The 18,929-nt window shown below is 28.6% G+C and overlaps 1 protein-coding gene across 4 annotated transcripts in view; it reads left to right on the top strand.

Annotated features, from left to right (window-relative positions):
- LOC129960671 (Kv channel-interacting protein 4-like) overlaps positions 1-18,929 on the top strand; it is a 336,370-nt gene that overhangs the window by 288,566 nt on the left and 28,875 nt on the right. For all 4 annotated transcript variants that reach the window (XM_056074230.1, XM_056074227.1, XM_056074228.1 and 1 more), the window contains exon 3: positions 10,444-10,513. In XM_056074230.1, the coding sequence (XP_055930205.1) occupies positions 10,444-10,513 (70 nt within the window). The remainder of the gene's footprint in view (positions 1-10,443; positions 10,514-18,929) is intronic.

Raw genomic sequence — 18,929 nt, 5'->3', positions numbered from 1 at the left:
CTATCAAACCATTCGGATGTTAAATTTCTTTTCATTGTGAAAGGACTATAATCAACATGTGTTCGGGAAGGGTTAGCTACAAGGATGGATCATTAACTGACATTCCCACGATCGACTGGAGACCATTGAGGAAGGATTGCTGAACAACTATTGGGTAACAGGGAGCTGAAGTGCACCAGTGTGAGAGCCGGAGATTTGACAAAAAATAAAATGCGAGATTTTTTGAAGAGAAGGGGGAGAGCAGTGAGAGTCGAATTTTAAAGAAGTCAGAGAAGCTTCGTGTGATTCGGGCTTCTGAGTTAAGATCCACCCGATGAAGATCGGTGGGTTTCTAGAGCTACTCCTGGAGTAGCCGGATGAGCTAACAGCCTGTTAGCTTTTCTTGTGATGTTATTTCTCCGAACTGATAGGGGAACTATTCATGATTAACTTTCAACTTTTGTGTAAATTTTATCAATCATATTAACCTAGCTGAAAACGAGTTGTTCTTGTGTACATAAAAGACTGTAAATAAAGGAATTGTCTGTAATGCTACTCTCATATTTGATCCGTCAGGATCAAGTCATTACAGGATGTTTGACCCACTACAGGAAATTTCGCATACACCAGACCTGCATATACTATGAATCCTCGATGAAATCGGACTTCGAGCATGATCCCGAAATCTTACCACTAGAACACCGTGGCCTTTTCTTTTTTTATCGTTATGAATAAACTAGAAATATTTTAAAATTGTAAACGATATTTAGTGCATTATGAAGTCGTGTGTTTTTAAATTCAAACTAAACATCCAACACGATTTATCGTGAAGTCGTGAAAAATCCTTGTAAGAAAAAGGAATTGGGGCAAGGGGAGGGGGGGGGGTTAAGCGTTGAATTCAAATGTTTTGTATTTTATTAACATGAGATTTGATCTTTTTCTAATTAAATCGTTTTATTTCCCTCTTTAAAGTTTTAAATTACAAAATTTTTTGACTGAATAGTATTTAAGTGTTAGGTCATGGTCAGATTAAGCGTTCTGTTTAACACTTATATTAATCTGAAATTCTATCGTCAATTATTTTCTTTCTTCTCTTTCATTTCAGTTACACAGCCTATAAATTTCGAATAAAAAGACTTTAAAAAGGCAATTAGATTTTAGCACAGTCTCAATGTTTCAAAATACATGCAGAATTATTAAATTTCAAACAATTGATTTCTTCGCTAGACACACACACCATCTTTATATAATGAAGGTAATATCTTGTTTAGATAAGTAAATTAATGACTCATTAAAATTTTGAATAAAGAGTATTCAAATACAAAAAGTTTTCATAATTAGTTTCTCAGTTCTTGCATCAGAAACATTCAAAATATACAGGGGTGTATCGTCTATTAACAGTTGAATGGTATATAGTGTAGGAAGAAAGGTAATATTCCAATGAAGCGTTTACAAAGGCAACTCAAATAATTAATTAAAACGATCAGAAAAAGTTAATTTGTTTCAAAATATAGGGTATCTGGAATCAACGATTTATTAAACGCATTCGATGTCATTTTTTAACCATTCTGCAAGTCTTTTGCCAATATCTAATAAAAATATGGGGGGAAAATAGTTAGAAAAATTTTCATTTTTTAACAACGATATTATTTCTTACTTTCCCAATCTTTTTATCGTAATCCTATCCGTGTTTTTAACAATAAAAAAATCCCTTTGCAAGATATTAGCAAAATACAAAACAATATTAGTTCGATAAATAAACATAATAAATATTTAATTTTAGAAGAGTTTTACTCCCTTCATAAGTTATAGTAAACATGAAATTCATTCATATTACTGTTTTTAACAATTCGACGGTGTTTACTTAACATAATATTGTTTATAGGCTGGATACTATCTGGCAACTGTATCATGTGACATGCATGACTTAAAATTCATTCAAAACTCTCTGCAGGACAAATCTTTGGAACATAACCACAAAAGTTCTTGGGTAATAAATACTCACTCAAAAAGATTTTTTTAAATTTTAATTAGATTTTTCATTAAAAATTATTCGAAATGTTAAAGCTTTCTCACAATAATTTCGGAGATTATTAGCGTACAAAAACAATATTTATTCCACTTCGAAATTCAAGTATTACCATTTGAGTTATACCATTTTTTTTTTTTTTTTGCTAGCCCTAATGTTTAAAAATATAATGAGTAAACTTTGCAACAATACTTTTTACTGCGTTAGTTATCATATTTATACATACACGTGTTGCGCTTATATCCAATATATTTTTTGTGAGCACATTATCACTGCTATAATTTTACATACAAATTTTTAAAAACAATACAAATGCTGACATCTGGGCTAAAACATTATCATGTTATGATATTTCCGATTAAACATTCGAATCTCCATCAAATTTTTCAAAAAGTGAGGGCAATTTCTATTTCATACTTTTGAAGTAGTCGAAAATTAAAATATTTAAATAAGAAACAAAATGACACATAGCTTTTCAAAGTCCTATGATTTTCCTTTCCAGAAAAATCCAATAATTCTTTGAGCATTCATTACATGTTGACGTTTTCAGTATTTGGTGACATTTAACATTTTCTGTATAATATTGAGGACTATTTTCAATTGCCAGTTATAAACTTTCAATTAAGTCCAAACACTTTCCAAAAGAAACAAATTCATATTCGTGTACAAACATAATAATAGAGACATTTACCAAATTGAATGAAGATATGGAGATACGAAAGCCTAGACAAGAGGATAACTGTGAAGAGGATCTATTAAATCTTGCATTTTTACATATATTTTTATGCATTTCCATACATTTTCCATTAAATTTATTTTAAGGATTTAGTTATAAGTATATATAAAACTATTTATAAGTACTAACTGTAATATATATAACTAATTAAATATATAATATAACTAACTAACTAAATATACAGTGGTGGCCAAAATTGTGGCCACTATTGAAAATATTTATGTTTTCTAACTTTGTATGCTTATAGAAAAGGTAACGTTTCATAAAATGCAAACTCTTATATATCATTTTAAAGAGAATTTAATGCTGATTTCAATATAAAAAGCAAAATTCAAATATTTGCAATACAAAAAAAGTTGAGTGGCAATAATTATCGAGATACATTAGATGCTGATGACTATAGTAAGTTATCACAACTTAGTAGGGTAGTCTTTATTTTTTATTACAGCTTCACAGTGATGTTTCATTGAGCTGACAAGAGTTTTAAGCTCTTCTTTTGTTATTGCATGATGCCAGGAAACAATTATAGCCACAATTCATCCTCTTTTATTTGATGCTCGCTTCATATGTACAAGAGTTTTCAAATGTTGCCCTAAGTTCTCAATAATTTTGAGGTCACGACTATTTACTGGCCATGACAACAATTCAATGCTCTTTGCACTAAACCACTCTTTTGATATTTTTGCTGTGTGGCAATGAGCTGAATCCTGCTGAAAAATAAATGATGCGCTGTTGGGAAATGGATCACTGATGGAAGGTGTAAGCTTTGGCTCTAGAATAGTGTCAATGTATTTTGTTGCATTTAATGTATCATCGATAACGTAAAGGATACTAATATCGTCTGCGGACATGTATGACCAAATTATAACACTAAGTTCTTCATAGTTGCCTGAATGCATTCAGGATGTAGTTCTTCGCCTATTCTATGTCTTACCTATTTTCACCATCTCTGCCGAATAACAATATGTTTCATTCATCACTCCATATAACTTGTGACCACTGATCATATGTCCAATTAATGCTTTCTTTTGCTCACTGTAATCTTTTTATAAGCTGCTGCAAATTCAGATAAGGATATTTTCGTTCAATTCTACCTCTTACTCCAACATTTAATAATCTTCTCCTGATTGTTCTTGAACTAGCATAAATATCAACCCCATTCAATTGGCTTCTGATGGCCGCTGATGACATTCTTCTATCTTGGAGACATAGTCTTTATTTTTCTGTCATCAACAGATGTGGTGTACCTTTTTCAGCCATTTCCTGCTTTGTTTTTTTATTTAATTTGCCTCCTAATATCGTAAATAAAATTTTCGGACTCCAGATGTAGTCACTAAGCCACCCACCTCTCTTGCAATTTTAGCATAGGAAAGACACCATTCATGTAACACAATGATCTTAGTTATCTTTCTAGGTGCCCAATATATTCTTTTATTTTATATCACTACTTCTTGACTAAATATTGAAAATATTTACAATAATTCCAACAGTATATTAAAACGTTTAACGAAACTTTTAACTTGCAATTTAATTACATAAAAAACAGTCTCAGAGAAAAGCACAATAATGACTTATTCCTACTTTAAACATGATGCCAGCTTCTGCTAGCAGTTATTAACATTTGATTAGTTCCGAAAACAAAAACAGGGATTTGTCAGGAAAGTTAGAAATTACAATCCACTTCATCACTGTGTTTGTTATTCAGATTAAAGAAAGAATAACTTTTTTTGTATTCCAAATGTTTGAATTTTGCTTCTTGTATAGAAATCAGCTTTAAATTCTCTTTAAAATTATATGTAAGAGTTTGAATTTTGTGAAGTGTAAGATTTTCTATAAGTATACAAAGTTAGAAAACATAACGATTTTTAAAAGTGTTCACAACTTTGGCCACCACTTTATAATATATATTACTATTTTTAAGAATCTTTGAAAATTGCAGATAAAATCTGGCCTCAAAGTACAGAGCACAAATTTTGTGTGTTTATTATGCCATGTCATTGGTTGACAGAAACTTTATTTAATCTTTGGACTTAGCTGCTTTAATAAATCAACTGGAAAATCAGGGCATAGCGGAAATGGTAATGTATTCGTCACCATAATTACTTTGACGGTTCTTGGGAAATACCTCACCAAGTCGCTTGATTCTCAATGCTCTGAGAACTGATTATTTGTCTACAGATATTTGCTCCGGAACTCAGCACAGTAAACAAATTAGTATTGTTTAGAACACTTGTCAGTGTCAGGTGGGAGAGAATAGGGAAAAGTAAATGTTACAGCTAAAGTTGCCTGAAAGCAATATTCCATTTTTATTGATGATGGTATTAATTTAGGCAAATCACAGTATTATTTAATCTCTGCACTCATTCGCAAGTATTTACTCCCTTACAAATCCTCACCAATAAAACTAATTCTTAATATAAAAAAATGGTATAATAATTCACAGAGTGCATCTTAACATTGGCTTATCAAAACTAGAAAAACACACAAAAAAATATTTTTAAGCAATAGTGCAATAGTTTCTTAAACTGCAATAAAAATTTTAAATTATACTATGCAGTTTTAGTCATCAAAAATTCTGAACACTCCTTTCAAAGTCTCACATTCATTTGAGAAGCGCGATAATAGCTTCGGCAAAATATCTATACCCATATTATCTTGAATTAAAAGAAGAACATGAATTCTTAAATCTTACACAAAAAAGCTCCTAAAATAATTGGAAAATTAATAATTATCTTCATATTTATCACAATCACTACTAATATTTTCTTCATTTTTGTTCCTTCTCACAACACAACAGTTATTGCAAGATAGCAAGTTCGAGTTTCTTTTGATAGTTTTACAATTCCTAAATAAAGTTTCTTTCCGTTCACATTTCTTTTTCATTTTATCAAACTCTGCAGGAATTGCTTGTCCTAGATCTAGTTTTCATTTGCAATTTCAAGAATAAATTTTGTCTTCAAGGATCTCAATAACTGATATATTCCGTATTTTAGGATAAAGAGAGACTCAAAAGTAATGTAAAAGAAGCTAGTCCATTTGTCTTGTGTAGACGAGTTGCAATAATCCCTTTGAGAAGATTCAGCTTCATGGCCGCTGTGTGGTCGGTTAGATACTCGATTTCTTTAAAGTCCACGAGATTACGGGTACATATTATTCAAAATGATGATACCCTTCCTAAAATATCTCTTGTGTAGCTTCAAAACGGCATGTTGATAAACATATAAATTCTTCTAATTAATTTCAAATCTTGAAGCATCAACTGAACGATGAAATATCAAAGTAAATTCTTTTCCAACTGTAAAATCATATGTGCTTATAATCTCTTCTTTGACTTCCGCAAATACTGACATGGATATATTGATTATAATTTTAGCATTAAACTTTTCTAACAGAGTTACATAAAATCTATAAACGAACCAGGTATAAATTCCAGTTCAATTCCAAATCGATAGAAGGCAAGAAACACTTGCAACAGTTTTATGAAAGGAAAGAATTACGGTTGCAATTGTACCTCAACTCATTCTTTAATGCTTCCATCCCAAGCGAGCCTTAAACCTTTCCTCCAAATACTTTTCGCTGTCATTCCAGTAAAAATAGAGATTATAGCGCACAAGGGAGACTTTAAACCAGTCTCGGCTCACAGATGTAACTCACTGCATCACAGCTCTTGCTGTCATAGTTCTATTATTTAAAAAAAAAGAACAGAAAAAGAATTCATGCTACTCTTCAAAAACAAATAAACAAAAGTCATTACAGCAAGCTTATAAAGATGACTAGACCTTAAAAACTTTTCCAACTTCAAAATCCTTTATGTGGGGGGAAAAAAACTCTGAAATATACAAAATAAAAATCCTTTTTAATAGTATAGGAAACTAAAATAGTTCTCTTTAGTGAATTTCTCCTTCTAGACCTTCAATGAAGAAAAATCAATTTGAAATCGTATACGTTACCCCTTGATACTCAATTTGCTATATTTTCTTCATGTCAACAAATATTATGTGAGTGCAACTTTTAAGGTATTTTGTTTCGAGTTTAAGTTTAGTTGATGAAATTAATTTGACACTGCGTCTTGTTTCGTGTACAGAATGATGACGCAATATTGTCTTTTATCATTTTCAGACAACGTATTTGTTCTTTTTCCTTTTTGAACTCATCCAAACCTTCTTATATTTCCGTTTCTCACTCTGCCAACCTTCTTTTTGTTTATCTTTTCAATAGAGAAAAAATAATTTCATAAAAGAAGAAAGCTGCTGTATTTGGAAACAATTAACTGCCCAATATGTTTTGAAATTGTATGGTATTAAATCGAAACCAAAGAGCTAGGGAAAATATTAGAACTCATTAAAACATAATTATCAATATCATCAAAGAAATTAAAGAAATATCAAGACATAATACACTTATTTTTGTCAGTGCATGCCATTTTTTTTTCTTTATAAAACAGTGCGTTTTTTTTCCTTTATCAAATAATGTAGAACACTCTATATAATGAATATTAATAGTGAGAGTGAGTTTACCAAAGTATTCTTTACATAAAATTTTAAAATTTATGAAAATATCTATTCATTGCTTCTCTTGTATTTTGCCTTCAGGCAAAAGCACACTTTATTTTTTTATGGGAAAGTTATTCATCTAGTCAATTAAATAATTAAATAATGTAAATGTAATAATGTCTAATTAATTAAATAATGTAAAAGTTATTTATCTACTGTATTTAAACAATGGGAAAATTATTCATCTACTTTCTAATTAATTAAATAATGGGAAAGTTATTCATCTACTGTCTAATTAATTAAATAATGGGAAAGTTTTTCATCTACTGTCTAATTAATTAAATAATGGGAAAGTTATTCATCTACTGTCTAATTCATAAAATAATGGGAAAGTTATTCATCTACTGTCTAATTAATTAAATAATGGGAAAGTTATTCATCTACTGTCTAATTAATTAAATAATAGGAAAGTTATTCATCTACTGTCTAATTAATTAAATAATGGGAAAGTTATTCATCTACTTTCTAATTAATTAAATAATGGGAAAGTTATTCATCTACTGTCTAATTAATTAAATAATGGGAAAGTTATTCATCTACTGTCTAATTAATTAAATAATGGGAAAGTTATTCATCTACTGTCTAATTAATTAAATAATGGGAAAGTTATTCACCTATTGTCTAATTCATAAAATAATGGGAAAATATTATTTTTCACTTTTCTAATATGATCAAATACAAAAATCACAATCCCATAATCATAATTAAGATTATTTCTTGTCATTTTATTTTTAATGGAAGCATTATTTGCATGATCCATTTGATTTTTTTAAAGCATATATTATGAATTCCAAAATTCGAGGATTTTATGTTTTAAAAAAAAAGACTTGAGAGATTACTATAAAAGGCGAGTTCAAAATTATTTCATAAATAGCATGCCTCTAAATATTAGATACGATAAAAAAAAATTGTAATTTATAGTCTCTGAAGCGTTGAATCTTATTTTTAAAAAAAGAATTTGCTTCAAGAATTACAAAATGAAATGGGAAAAAAAATAGTATGAAGCAAGTATGAAATTATACATGAAATGGTGCATTTTTATCTGATTTTAAAATATAAATTTATTTATTTCTAAGTACGTTTTCCATATGAATACATATTCTCATAAACACTCGATGACTCATTTTATAGTATGATTTCTGCAATTTTTCATTGGAGTTTATCTACTAAATTAAATTTGTTTAAATTGTGTCTTTTCCATTAGAAACTGACTTCTAGGAAGATTTTGAAATCAATTCTAAGCTTAGCTCACACTTTTTAAAACTATATATTCAGAAATATGATTTCAGAAACATTTTATTCTTTTTCATATCCCTGGTTCTAAATGTAATCCCTAAATGTAAGTGCAAAAAACATTTCATGAAAATTAAATTGAATTTAATTTATTGCCTTTTTCAATTGAATATTTTTAATTTAATTTATTGCCTTTTTCAATTGAATATTTTTAATTGAATTTATTGTCTTTGTCCTAAAAAAGAATTTATTGTCCCTTTATTTTCACTTGTATGTCAAATTTTGCTTGTAAAACACAATTGCAGTTTTTTTCCAAATTATTACTTAAATCCATATCAAGAGTTACAAATTATTTTATCATTCATTTCCTAATTGCTTACAAAAGTAACCTTAAAATTTTCTAATACGGTAGACCTCATGGCATAATTAAACCAAATTTGAGATAGAATATTTTTAGCAAGAACAGTAGAAACTGACAGCAATTTAATTGCCCTTCTTTCTCCAAACTTCAATCTATCTAATGAAACAGCATTAGATTCAATGTATATGAAATGTAGCTTATCGCAGAGCAGTTTCAATATGCATAATGTCTGTCTTTAAAATGTTTACTTATTAATGTCACAATTAATTCATTCGAAATATGAATATTAAAAAGAATTAAACTGAATTGCGAATCAAAGGCTATGCTCTAATTTAAATTACATTTCTAGTTCTTATTTGGAACATAAGGCTGAGAAAAGACATGGTTAACAACTTAAACTAGAAAATTCTTTAAATATATCTGATTATTATCATGTCATCCAAAATAAATAATAATAGTATTGTAATCATTAAATGAATTTTCCTGTTGAAATCTCACACTACTCCCATTTTTTTTCAATAAAATTATATTCTTCTGAAAAAATCTTTCCTGAATTTATTCTGTCGTCAACCACAAGAATTGTTGCCATCACAGAGCAGAATAATATTTGAAATATAACGTAGATCTTGAACGTATAACGAATAAACGTATAACGCAGAGTAATATTTGAAATATAACGTATATCCATTGTACAAGCTTTAATTTAGCTTAATTTATTGATGTCATTTCAATAATAATGGTAAACAAATAAAATTACAAATTATCTATTAAGATTTAAAAACTCTTTCTTCTTTTTCTTTCTCATCAAATAACCATTTAAATTCTGTTTTGACATTATTCCACAGATATATTTTCCTTGAAGGTGGGTCTTTTTTCCTTATCTTATTGTTATTGTTTTTGCAAGAGAAAAAAAATTTCAGCGAGACTTATTTGATTTGAAAGTTGCCATTTACACGGCAACTTTTTACTTCGGATCTGTCGATTAGAAGTAAACAAACAAATACTAAAAATGAAAACGTGAGAGGCGTTAGGAAACCAAAATAGTTAAGAGAGCGTTTTTTCTACCTACTTCGAACAGTTGGCAGAATACTCATTCGTATGATCTTGAAACAACTGCGGGAACTACAGCTTTAATGGGATAGGGTTTTTCTTTTCTTTTTTGCTGGGTTTTGTTTCAGTGTGAGATTTACCATCGAAATGCATAAAACTTATTCCCTTAGCTTCCATCGAAAAAAGAATGACACTAATAAAGAAAATAACAAAATGATCTTCTTTTTATACAAAACACCAAGTAATTTCTTTCAGGAACGGCGTTTGCTTAACAAAAGAAAATTAATAAACGAAATATAAAAGTTTATTTATAATTAATTTGTAACTTGACTATCCGGCAATTTATATAAGGTTAAACTTCTCTTTGCATTAATAGTTAATAGTTTAATTCAAATATTTACTGTTATGATGTAAATATTAGATGTACATACATGTAGAATGTGTTTGCATGCATTTTTAATTATTTCTGTGTATAAATAATGTTGCAATTTTTTTTATACAGGAGTGTCCAACCGGAGTGGTCACCGAAGATACCTTTAAAGATATTTTTGCCCAATTTTTTCCCCAAGGAGGTAATTTCTATTTTTTGGTTATCTTCTAATTTAATCACTGTTGTGCATTCAATTCATCTTCTTCAAAAATTCCACGCCAATTTAATTTTGCACACATTACATACTGATTCTACAACATAATGTAAAACAGCATGCAGCTTGAAGCTAAAAGATACGTGCTGTTACATTTATTGTGTGACTGTGATGTCACCTAAACTGTCTTCATTTTTTTTTCTATTTTACAAAATATGTCCTTTGTTTTCAGTTTTTTACAATCATTCATTTATTTAAAAACATATTTGTTAAATTCTCTCTTTAAGGAGATAACTTCTGTTTTTGGAGAGAAAGGTCAATCTTTTATTTAATTAATGCAATGGAGCCAATTTATATTCTCATGATAAACATCAAACGCATCAAATTAATTTTGTAATCGATTACGCATCTTTCGGGAGAAAGACAAAAACGTGACGTCACATTGCAAAGTAAGACATTTTCAAATTAGAAGCAAAATTATGACGTTAGATTTCATTCTCTTCCTCCTCTACGTTTTTTTTCAAGGTTATATGAACTATATTTTAATTTTTTTCGTTTTCACATCAATATATTTTTATATTAAAATGCTGGGAACAATTTTCGTTTCAGAAAAACACTTTTAAAAATATCTTAGGATTACAGAAATCCCAATTAAAAATTAAATTTTTGATTAATACTTCTACATGATTATTTTTCTGCGAAATATATTTCCTAATGAGTTATTGAGCTGTGTGAAGCACAGACTATCTAAGTTAATCTGCAATGATTAATCCAATATTAGATACAAATATAAATTAGTAAAACAAAATATGCTATTCGTTTCGAATATAGTTCTTTTTTATTTCATATTACTGAATTTTTTTCAATCAAGCTTCCTTTATCAATTTTAAGGCATATACTATGTTCACTAAAACCCGTTTGTTTATGAATTTATTTCAGATACCTATCTTATTTGGGACATTTAATATTGTTTTAACTTTTATAATAATATAAGAGCGTTTCAGATATTGAAGCCTATTTAAATGATTTTTAAATTTTAAATCACTTAATATTTTCTTTTAATTACAAATTAAAAATTCACTAATTCGATGCACTTGTCAGATTCGTCATTGTATGCTAAGGAATTAATAAAACTTAGCTTCCAGTTATCAGTTTCAAAATAATGAGTTATCATAGTTTCTAAATAAATAGAATACAAGCATAAAACACGAATTTTAGAATTACCCCAATTTAGCAGTTCACTATACCTCCGTATCTTATACAGGCTAAAAATAAATCACAAGTTGTACAAGAGCGTAAATGACACGTATTGCAAATCGCAAAAAGAATTTTTTCAGCTTGTAAATATTTTTCAGGCAAATATTCTTAACAAAATTTCTTATTCAATTTATGCTAAACTGTGTTAAAGCTTTACAGCGTTTAAACAAGTCTTTGCTTGCTTCTTCAAAAGACACGCGAAATTTTGTGCTACGCGTGAGTGATTTTTAGAAAGCAGGAGTTAGCCATTGCATGCATAATTCGTTGTTTCAACCCTTGTAAGAATCTTTGAGTTGCCGTCATGTTTAATCAATATGCAAATATCAAGTTGTACGATAAAGGAAACCGATAGCTGAATTTGAGTCAGCACTGGGATGGAAAGCAATAAAATTTGGATTATGGGTGAAATTCTTCGTAAGCAAATTCTGCTTTGACGGGGAAAAAATAATAATAGATTCCGTAGGAATGTATTTTGTTCTAATTCTATCTCAAAATACTCCACAGTCAGGAAGATTTGTTCCTTTGAAATATTTTGATATCAATATGTCATTGAGATTTATTTATCGATATGCATATAAAAAAAAAAGAATTACTTGTTTGAAATATAAATTCTTGTTACAAATTGGTCTTATTTCTCTTTGTAATCCATTTGATTTGAAAAGTATTATCAAAGTTACATCAAATACCTTCCATATAAAGAAGGTATTTGATGTAACTTTTTTGAAGAAAATTTCAATATCGTTACTTTACAAAATGATTTTTATCGTTATTTTCGAAAATTATTTTTATCCCATTTTGCTTATGCAATTTATCCGGCAAGCGTTATGTATGATCTTTTATTTGTATTAATGTAATGCAAATAAATAACAGGCTAAATGTATTTTATAATAGCTTTCTTCACAGACATTTGGATAATAGCCTTATTAATAAGATCTAAGTATCCTTATTGTAGGTTATAAGTAGCTTTTGAACATGAGAATCTGCCTTTGTTTCATAAAATTAATAAAAGAAGGAGATTTCCTTCCTTAAATCCTTACTGCTTTTTGAATAACAGATCATACAAAATGTATTTCTACATATAGAATAAAATACACCAAAAAAATGTGAAATAACATGAAAAAACAAAATTCAATAATGCAAAATACAAAGGAAATTTTAAAAAAAGTATACACATAAAAAAAAAAATATTAAACAGAAACATTGAATGAAAATCGATAAAAAGGAAGTGAAATAGTTAAAAGAATAAAAATAAATAAATTATATAAAAGGTAGGGAAAAAGGAAGAAAATATATAAAAGAATAAATAGAGGCAAAAGAATAAGCAAAAGATGAAACAGAAAAATAAAAAGAATAAAAAAGATAAAGAATAATAGATAAGAGGTACGGAAAAGGGGAAAAGATAAAGAGGATGATTTAAAAATAAAAATAATTAAAAAGAATAAGCTTGTATCCAGAAGTTCTTAAATACAGATACTGCGAAATAATCTCCGCCTATTGCATGCTTTCTTGTTCCGTATCTTTCAAGTAGGGTAATGTTACACGTCACGAAAGACACGAGTTTTGTTCAATTATTTTTTTAAAAAATCTTTTTAACGTTTTTGTAAAAAGATTAATCTTTTTGAAGCAGACTACATTGAAATATAAGCTAACTGATGAGTATTTGAAGCCCTGGGTAAAATAAATATTTTGTGAATCTTTACAAAATTAACTTTTTTCCACTTTTTGAAGTTTTTTCACAAAATATATATATATATATATCAGTAAAATTAAGAAATAACCCAGAATTTAAGAAATATTTAGAGTAAAAGTAATGTCGATTCCCTGAAAATCGTAGAATTTCAATAAACTTCTAGCAAATTATAATTTTCTATTTGTACTTTTAGATACATAAATATATTATCTACATAAAAAAAATTGACCATAATATTTCTAAAACATTCGTCCAAAATTTTTACTTAGGATTCCTGTCCATTTAAATTAATTACTGTGTATTTTAATCGTTTGTCTTACTAGCAATTTCAGTTTTATTTTCTTTTTCTTTTTCAATGAGCACATTAATCTCTTCGAGAAAACTAACAGTTTTCATTGAACTTTAAATTATCGAATAAAAAAACTTATCACCATAACAAGAAAACTATATAGATGACAAAAAAGGTATTTTCAAAACTATATGGTTGATATACTTTGTTTTATTCAGTGGAATTATATCTTAATTCTCAATCGAGAAAAGTATCAAATTCTAGTGTGGACTTTAGTTGAACTAAATTGGAAAATTCTTGTATTTTAAAAAAAGTATCTCAGATAACCATTATTTAAGTGCTTTTGAAAAATTTTATTTCTGCTTTCGCTCGCGGTAGACATAAATCTTGAATTTTGTGTTGCAGTCAACTATGCTGATACGATTGCTTCATTCTTCGAATTTACATTTCTTTTATTAGCATAGAAATTACATCATCAATATTGATATTTCTGATGGGGAAAACGCAGACTTCGACGAATTTATTACCTTTTTATAGGGATTTTCTATTTCTTTATATTAACATCCGTTTTTCAGCAACATAATATCTATTTTGGAATGGAAGTCGTAATTCTAAACCGTGATCAGATGACAAAAACGACACCTGAACTGGCATTCTTTGCATTAATAAGCTACATTTAATGAAATATCTCCCCGTTATATATTAACATCAATTTTATGAAGTAATAATTCTATTTTATTCTATAAATATCACATAATAAATCATTTATTACTTATTTCAGCAGCATAAATATAATGTAAAAATGTATCTGATTTGATTTATCTTGATACTCTTGAATTAAAATTTAATCAATAGTTAATCGCAAAAGTATTTTCTCCCAATTCTTTTGATAAACAGTAACGTAAAAAAATTATCAATCAGATTTCTTTAAAACAAATAACTTTTCATTGAAAATAATTCAAACCGATTGTAATTGTTCAACAAATTACTTACTTTTACTTTACTTAAAACATTTTTAAATTTCTAAAAAAATACGAGGATTCTTTCACTTCATTTCACTTGGATAATTATTTTTTTCCTTTCATACCTCAATTAAGATTGAAATACTTTATTTTGTCCAATTTTGCTATCAAAATAAATAGTCATTTGTTTAATTAAACAATGGGTCTTGCATCACGACTGATCCAAGAAAAAAAGTATCTGCTTTTTTTTTTTCTTTTTTTTTAATATTTAATCTTAATAGCTGACTTTTTAAATATATTTCACATATCTAACTAATGGTCTTCACAAAGCAAATTTTGTTATGTATTATCATTAACAAAAAAACATCCTTTTGTTTTCAAAGTGATCGCAAATGAAACGAGAGTCAATTTGCCTTTTAAATGGCGAAAATAGATCGATTAATCTCCACAATTTCCTCATTCATTTCTGAAATAAAAAAAATCAGCTGCTTCAAAGCTTATCAACAAATGACCACATTTTTTTTAAGATTATTATTTTTTTTTTTCGCATGGCACAAATGATTAGAATATGTAGTTATATATTAAATGATGGCAATCGTAGCTTCAAACAATGAGCAGCTGATAAATGAACATTTTAATCGATGGATAATAAAGGCAACTATTTGTTAAACTTTCGTCTGTACTCTAGAAGTCAATATAGAGGTAATGTATTTTTGAATTACGAATAACAACTAACATCTGATATTTGGGAGCATTAAATATTTATTCAGGCTTTATTATGTCTACTCAAACAACTCAATAATTGATGACCCGTTTCATAAAAACATGTTTTTGTCTTTTGCGGCGAAGTTTAAATATAGCAAAGGTATATTTCATCCACCAGGATATAGACATTGACTTATTAGTAACAAAATGCTTAGTATAAATATCTAAAACACTTCATTTATGCAGTCCTGGGAGCCCTCGAAGGAATTATAATTTAATAAGCCCGTTCATATTAAATAATAAAATTAAGTGAAAATTCGCTTGATTCATATCATGAATATTTGAATATTTCGCAAATTCTATTGAATACATTGTTACAAACGATAAACAATTTAATACATTTGTATTCACTGCTCTTCATTAAAAATAAAATTCTCGCGATACTATTTTGGCTTTAATTAATTGATTTGTATGGTTTAACCCCTTCACTGTTTTATTTTCCTTACTATGAAATTAGATGATGTTTTCAATTTTGGGAATGTTTTGATACAAATGAGAATTCATATAGAACACTTGAGATATTTATTTATTCTATATAACTTTAGAAATCATTATAACAATTGCGAATAGCTTAATTGAAGTTTAAAATTGGGAAAATGAGATAAATGAATGCATGCATGTAGTACGGGCAAACCGGTTAAGGGGTTAACAATGCTTTGCTAGATTTCTGACTTCGTTTCCAGATTTTAGTCGCATATCCTGGATTATTAATAACTAGTGTAATAGCAGGTACAACTTGATTTTTTTTAAATATTTAAAAATGTATAGCTAGAAACTTAAATGACTGCAAGACTAGGTAAAATACTTTCCCGTAAGCGCATTCAAACAGATTAACCTCAAAGAAAGATAATTTCGATTAAGAATATATGGTGTCAGTAGTTCAGTGCATGCTGGAATCCTATTCAATCGTCTATTTAGCAGCTATTATTCTGCAAACAATTATTCCTGCAGACAGCAATCGATGGATTGGCTTTCTATAGAATAAGCTTGATAGATTTACCCGATTTGTAGGAGGTACGGTGTTCTTCCCTGATATTTACACATGGTGTTTAGTTTCCAAATTTAGTGATCTAATTTGATCTAAAAACCACATACCAAGCTTATTTATTTTAAATCTTGCATATATACACAAAAAATCAAATAACAGATGAATTTTGTCTACAATTTTAGTTGTAAAACCCTATGCTAAATTCCATCATTAGCCAGTTTTGAATATGCACACGGACGGACAGACATTCCCAAAACGATTTCGTTCAAAATTGGATAGAAATCCATGAATTTAGTTCAAGATCGCATACCAGTTATCATATTTTATCTCTTTTTTCTTTTTTTATTTATCGTGTTTTCTAATAAATAGACATAAAATGACTTTGGAGTCTAAAATGCTACAATTCTACAACATCTCAAAATGAATTTTTTTAGAAGCTTACAATGCTTATTCTTTGTATACTTACTTCATCAATGAGAGAGCAAAACATGGTCATTTTATAAAAAAGTGTTTTCTTCTTGATTTTTTTCCCTTCGACTTTTTCTATTTTGTTAGAAAGATACCATCGAAAATTTTCATAAACTTTTATTTAACGTGAAAAGTTTCCCGTTTGGAATTTTTTAATAGATTTTTTCAATTCTCTCCTTAGTGGCTTTATTTAAAATATAATATGTTTATGTATTCTTGATGGCAATGTATTATTTTAATACTTTCAGAACTTCCTTATTAATGGATCGACTGATTTTATTAAACTCTGATTCCATACCATCTAATTGAAAATAGTTTCATAATAATTATGAATTCTGAAATAAAGGCAGCATTTTGAGAATATGTTAATTAATCATCTTATTTTCCACTATGAATAGACATATCCTTTCCCAACTCTGCATATCCTTTAATAACTTATCCTTGAAATTCTACCAACAACCAGCCTTGGCTATTAAAAAAAACACTACAAATAAGAACGAGGAGTTTCATGCCAAAACACAATGGGGTAAAAAACAGAGCATGAAATACACAAATTGAAATGACTTGAAGACGTGCAGATGGAAAAAACCCATTAGTGTACTCAGAAGAGGTGAAAAATGATAAAATCTCGTCCCTCGAAGTAACTGTGAGTGAAATTAAGCGAGCTGGGTTTTTTTATGGCGACATTAGACAAGTCTCTGAAACCGGATTGTTTATTCGAACTTGAAAAACTGCAGCAATATATAACACAAATGACTTTAAAAAGTTTCATTCATACAACTCAACACTGTAATAAACAGATGAACAAATAAATTACATTTCCCCACTTCTATTTCTTGCAGGTTTCTTCTGAGTAGAAATCAATTTACTTGAAATACAGTAATGGCTGCTAAATTTAAAGCACCAGGAGAGCACAGCTTGTTCGCATTAGCCCATCCGTGCTGTTTTTCGAATTGAGAAATGACGTCATTTGTTATAAGAAAAGAATCTTTTAGTGCTGTCATTTTCACTTTCTAACAACGTTTGAGCAAAAAAAGAATATAGGATTTTCACCAAGAAAATAAAGCAAACATTTCACTTAGAAATAATAAGAACGTTATTTCAATTTTTTTTAAACATTTAGAGCTTTAGAATATTTATTAAATATCATGTTACAAAAAGGAAGCCAATACTGGTAAATGAATTAACCAGTTGAATGTAAAATGTAATATAATATAGGTTGCCTAGAATTGCTCAAGACGAAGAATATATTCAACTAGGGACAGCGACGGTCTATTGGTTTGATTTAGGAATCTGGATCAGAAACCCACTCGGGATCGAAACCCGATTTCAGTGGAGAGACGCTTTGGTGTAATCTAAACCCGTCGTGGACAAATATTCCCTTACTGATGTGGTACAGAAGTTTAGAGAATGGGGGAGTGGGGACTCAGATGTGTGCATGACATTTAAACTTGTTTGAAAATTACGAGGTCTGTCTCAAAATAGACTTAGTGCTACTTTGAAATGGGACTTTAACTCTTTGCACGCGGATGGTGACTCTCACTCACCGTTCAAGACGGTGCATCATTTTGGCGTTTTATTTATTTATTTTTCAATTTTGATTGTTAAAAAACCTACAGAATAATAAAAGATGTAAATTAATTTTTCAAGGAATTTCTTAAAACAATAAGCAAGTATTTAAATTAGGTGAACAATAAGCAAGTATTTAAATTGATTGTGCATCGAATTACTTTTCCGAGTGCAAAGGATTGATACAACTAAACCAAACATTAGTAGCCATTTTTGGTCTGACTTTTAAGATGTTATTCAAAGCCAGTGGAAGTCTTTTCCTCTCGACATGCTCTTACATATACGAATATATTTTTATATTTAATTTTATCCCATAGGGAAGAGAATTAAAAACCCACTTTGAACCTCTTGTCTATGGCCGATTAGGTCTGAAGTTGATAAATTATTTCTGACTTCAAAAACACATACAAAATTGC

This window comes from Argiope bruennichi, chromosome X2 (genome assembly GCF_947563725.1).
Source record: "Argiope bruennichi chromosome X2, qqArgBrue1.1, whole genome shotgun sequence".
Classification (NCBI taxonomy): domain Eukaryota; kingdom Metazoa; phylum Arthropoda; class Arachnida; order Araneae; family Araneidae; genus Argiope; species Argiope bruennichi.
Note: the sequence above shows the minus strand (reverse complement) of the source record. Positions and strands in the feature narration are given on the sequence as shown.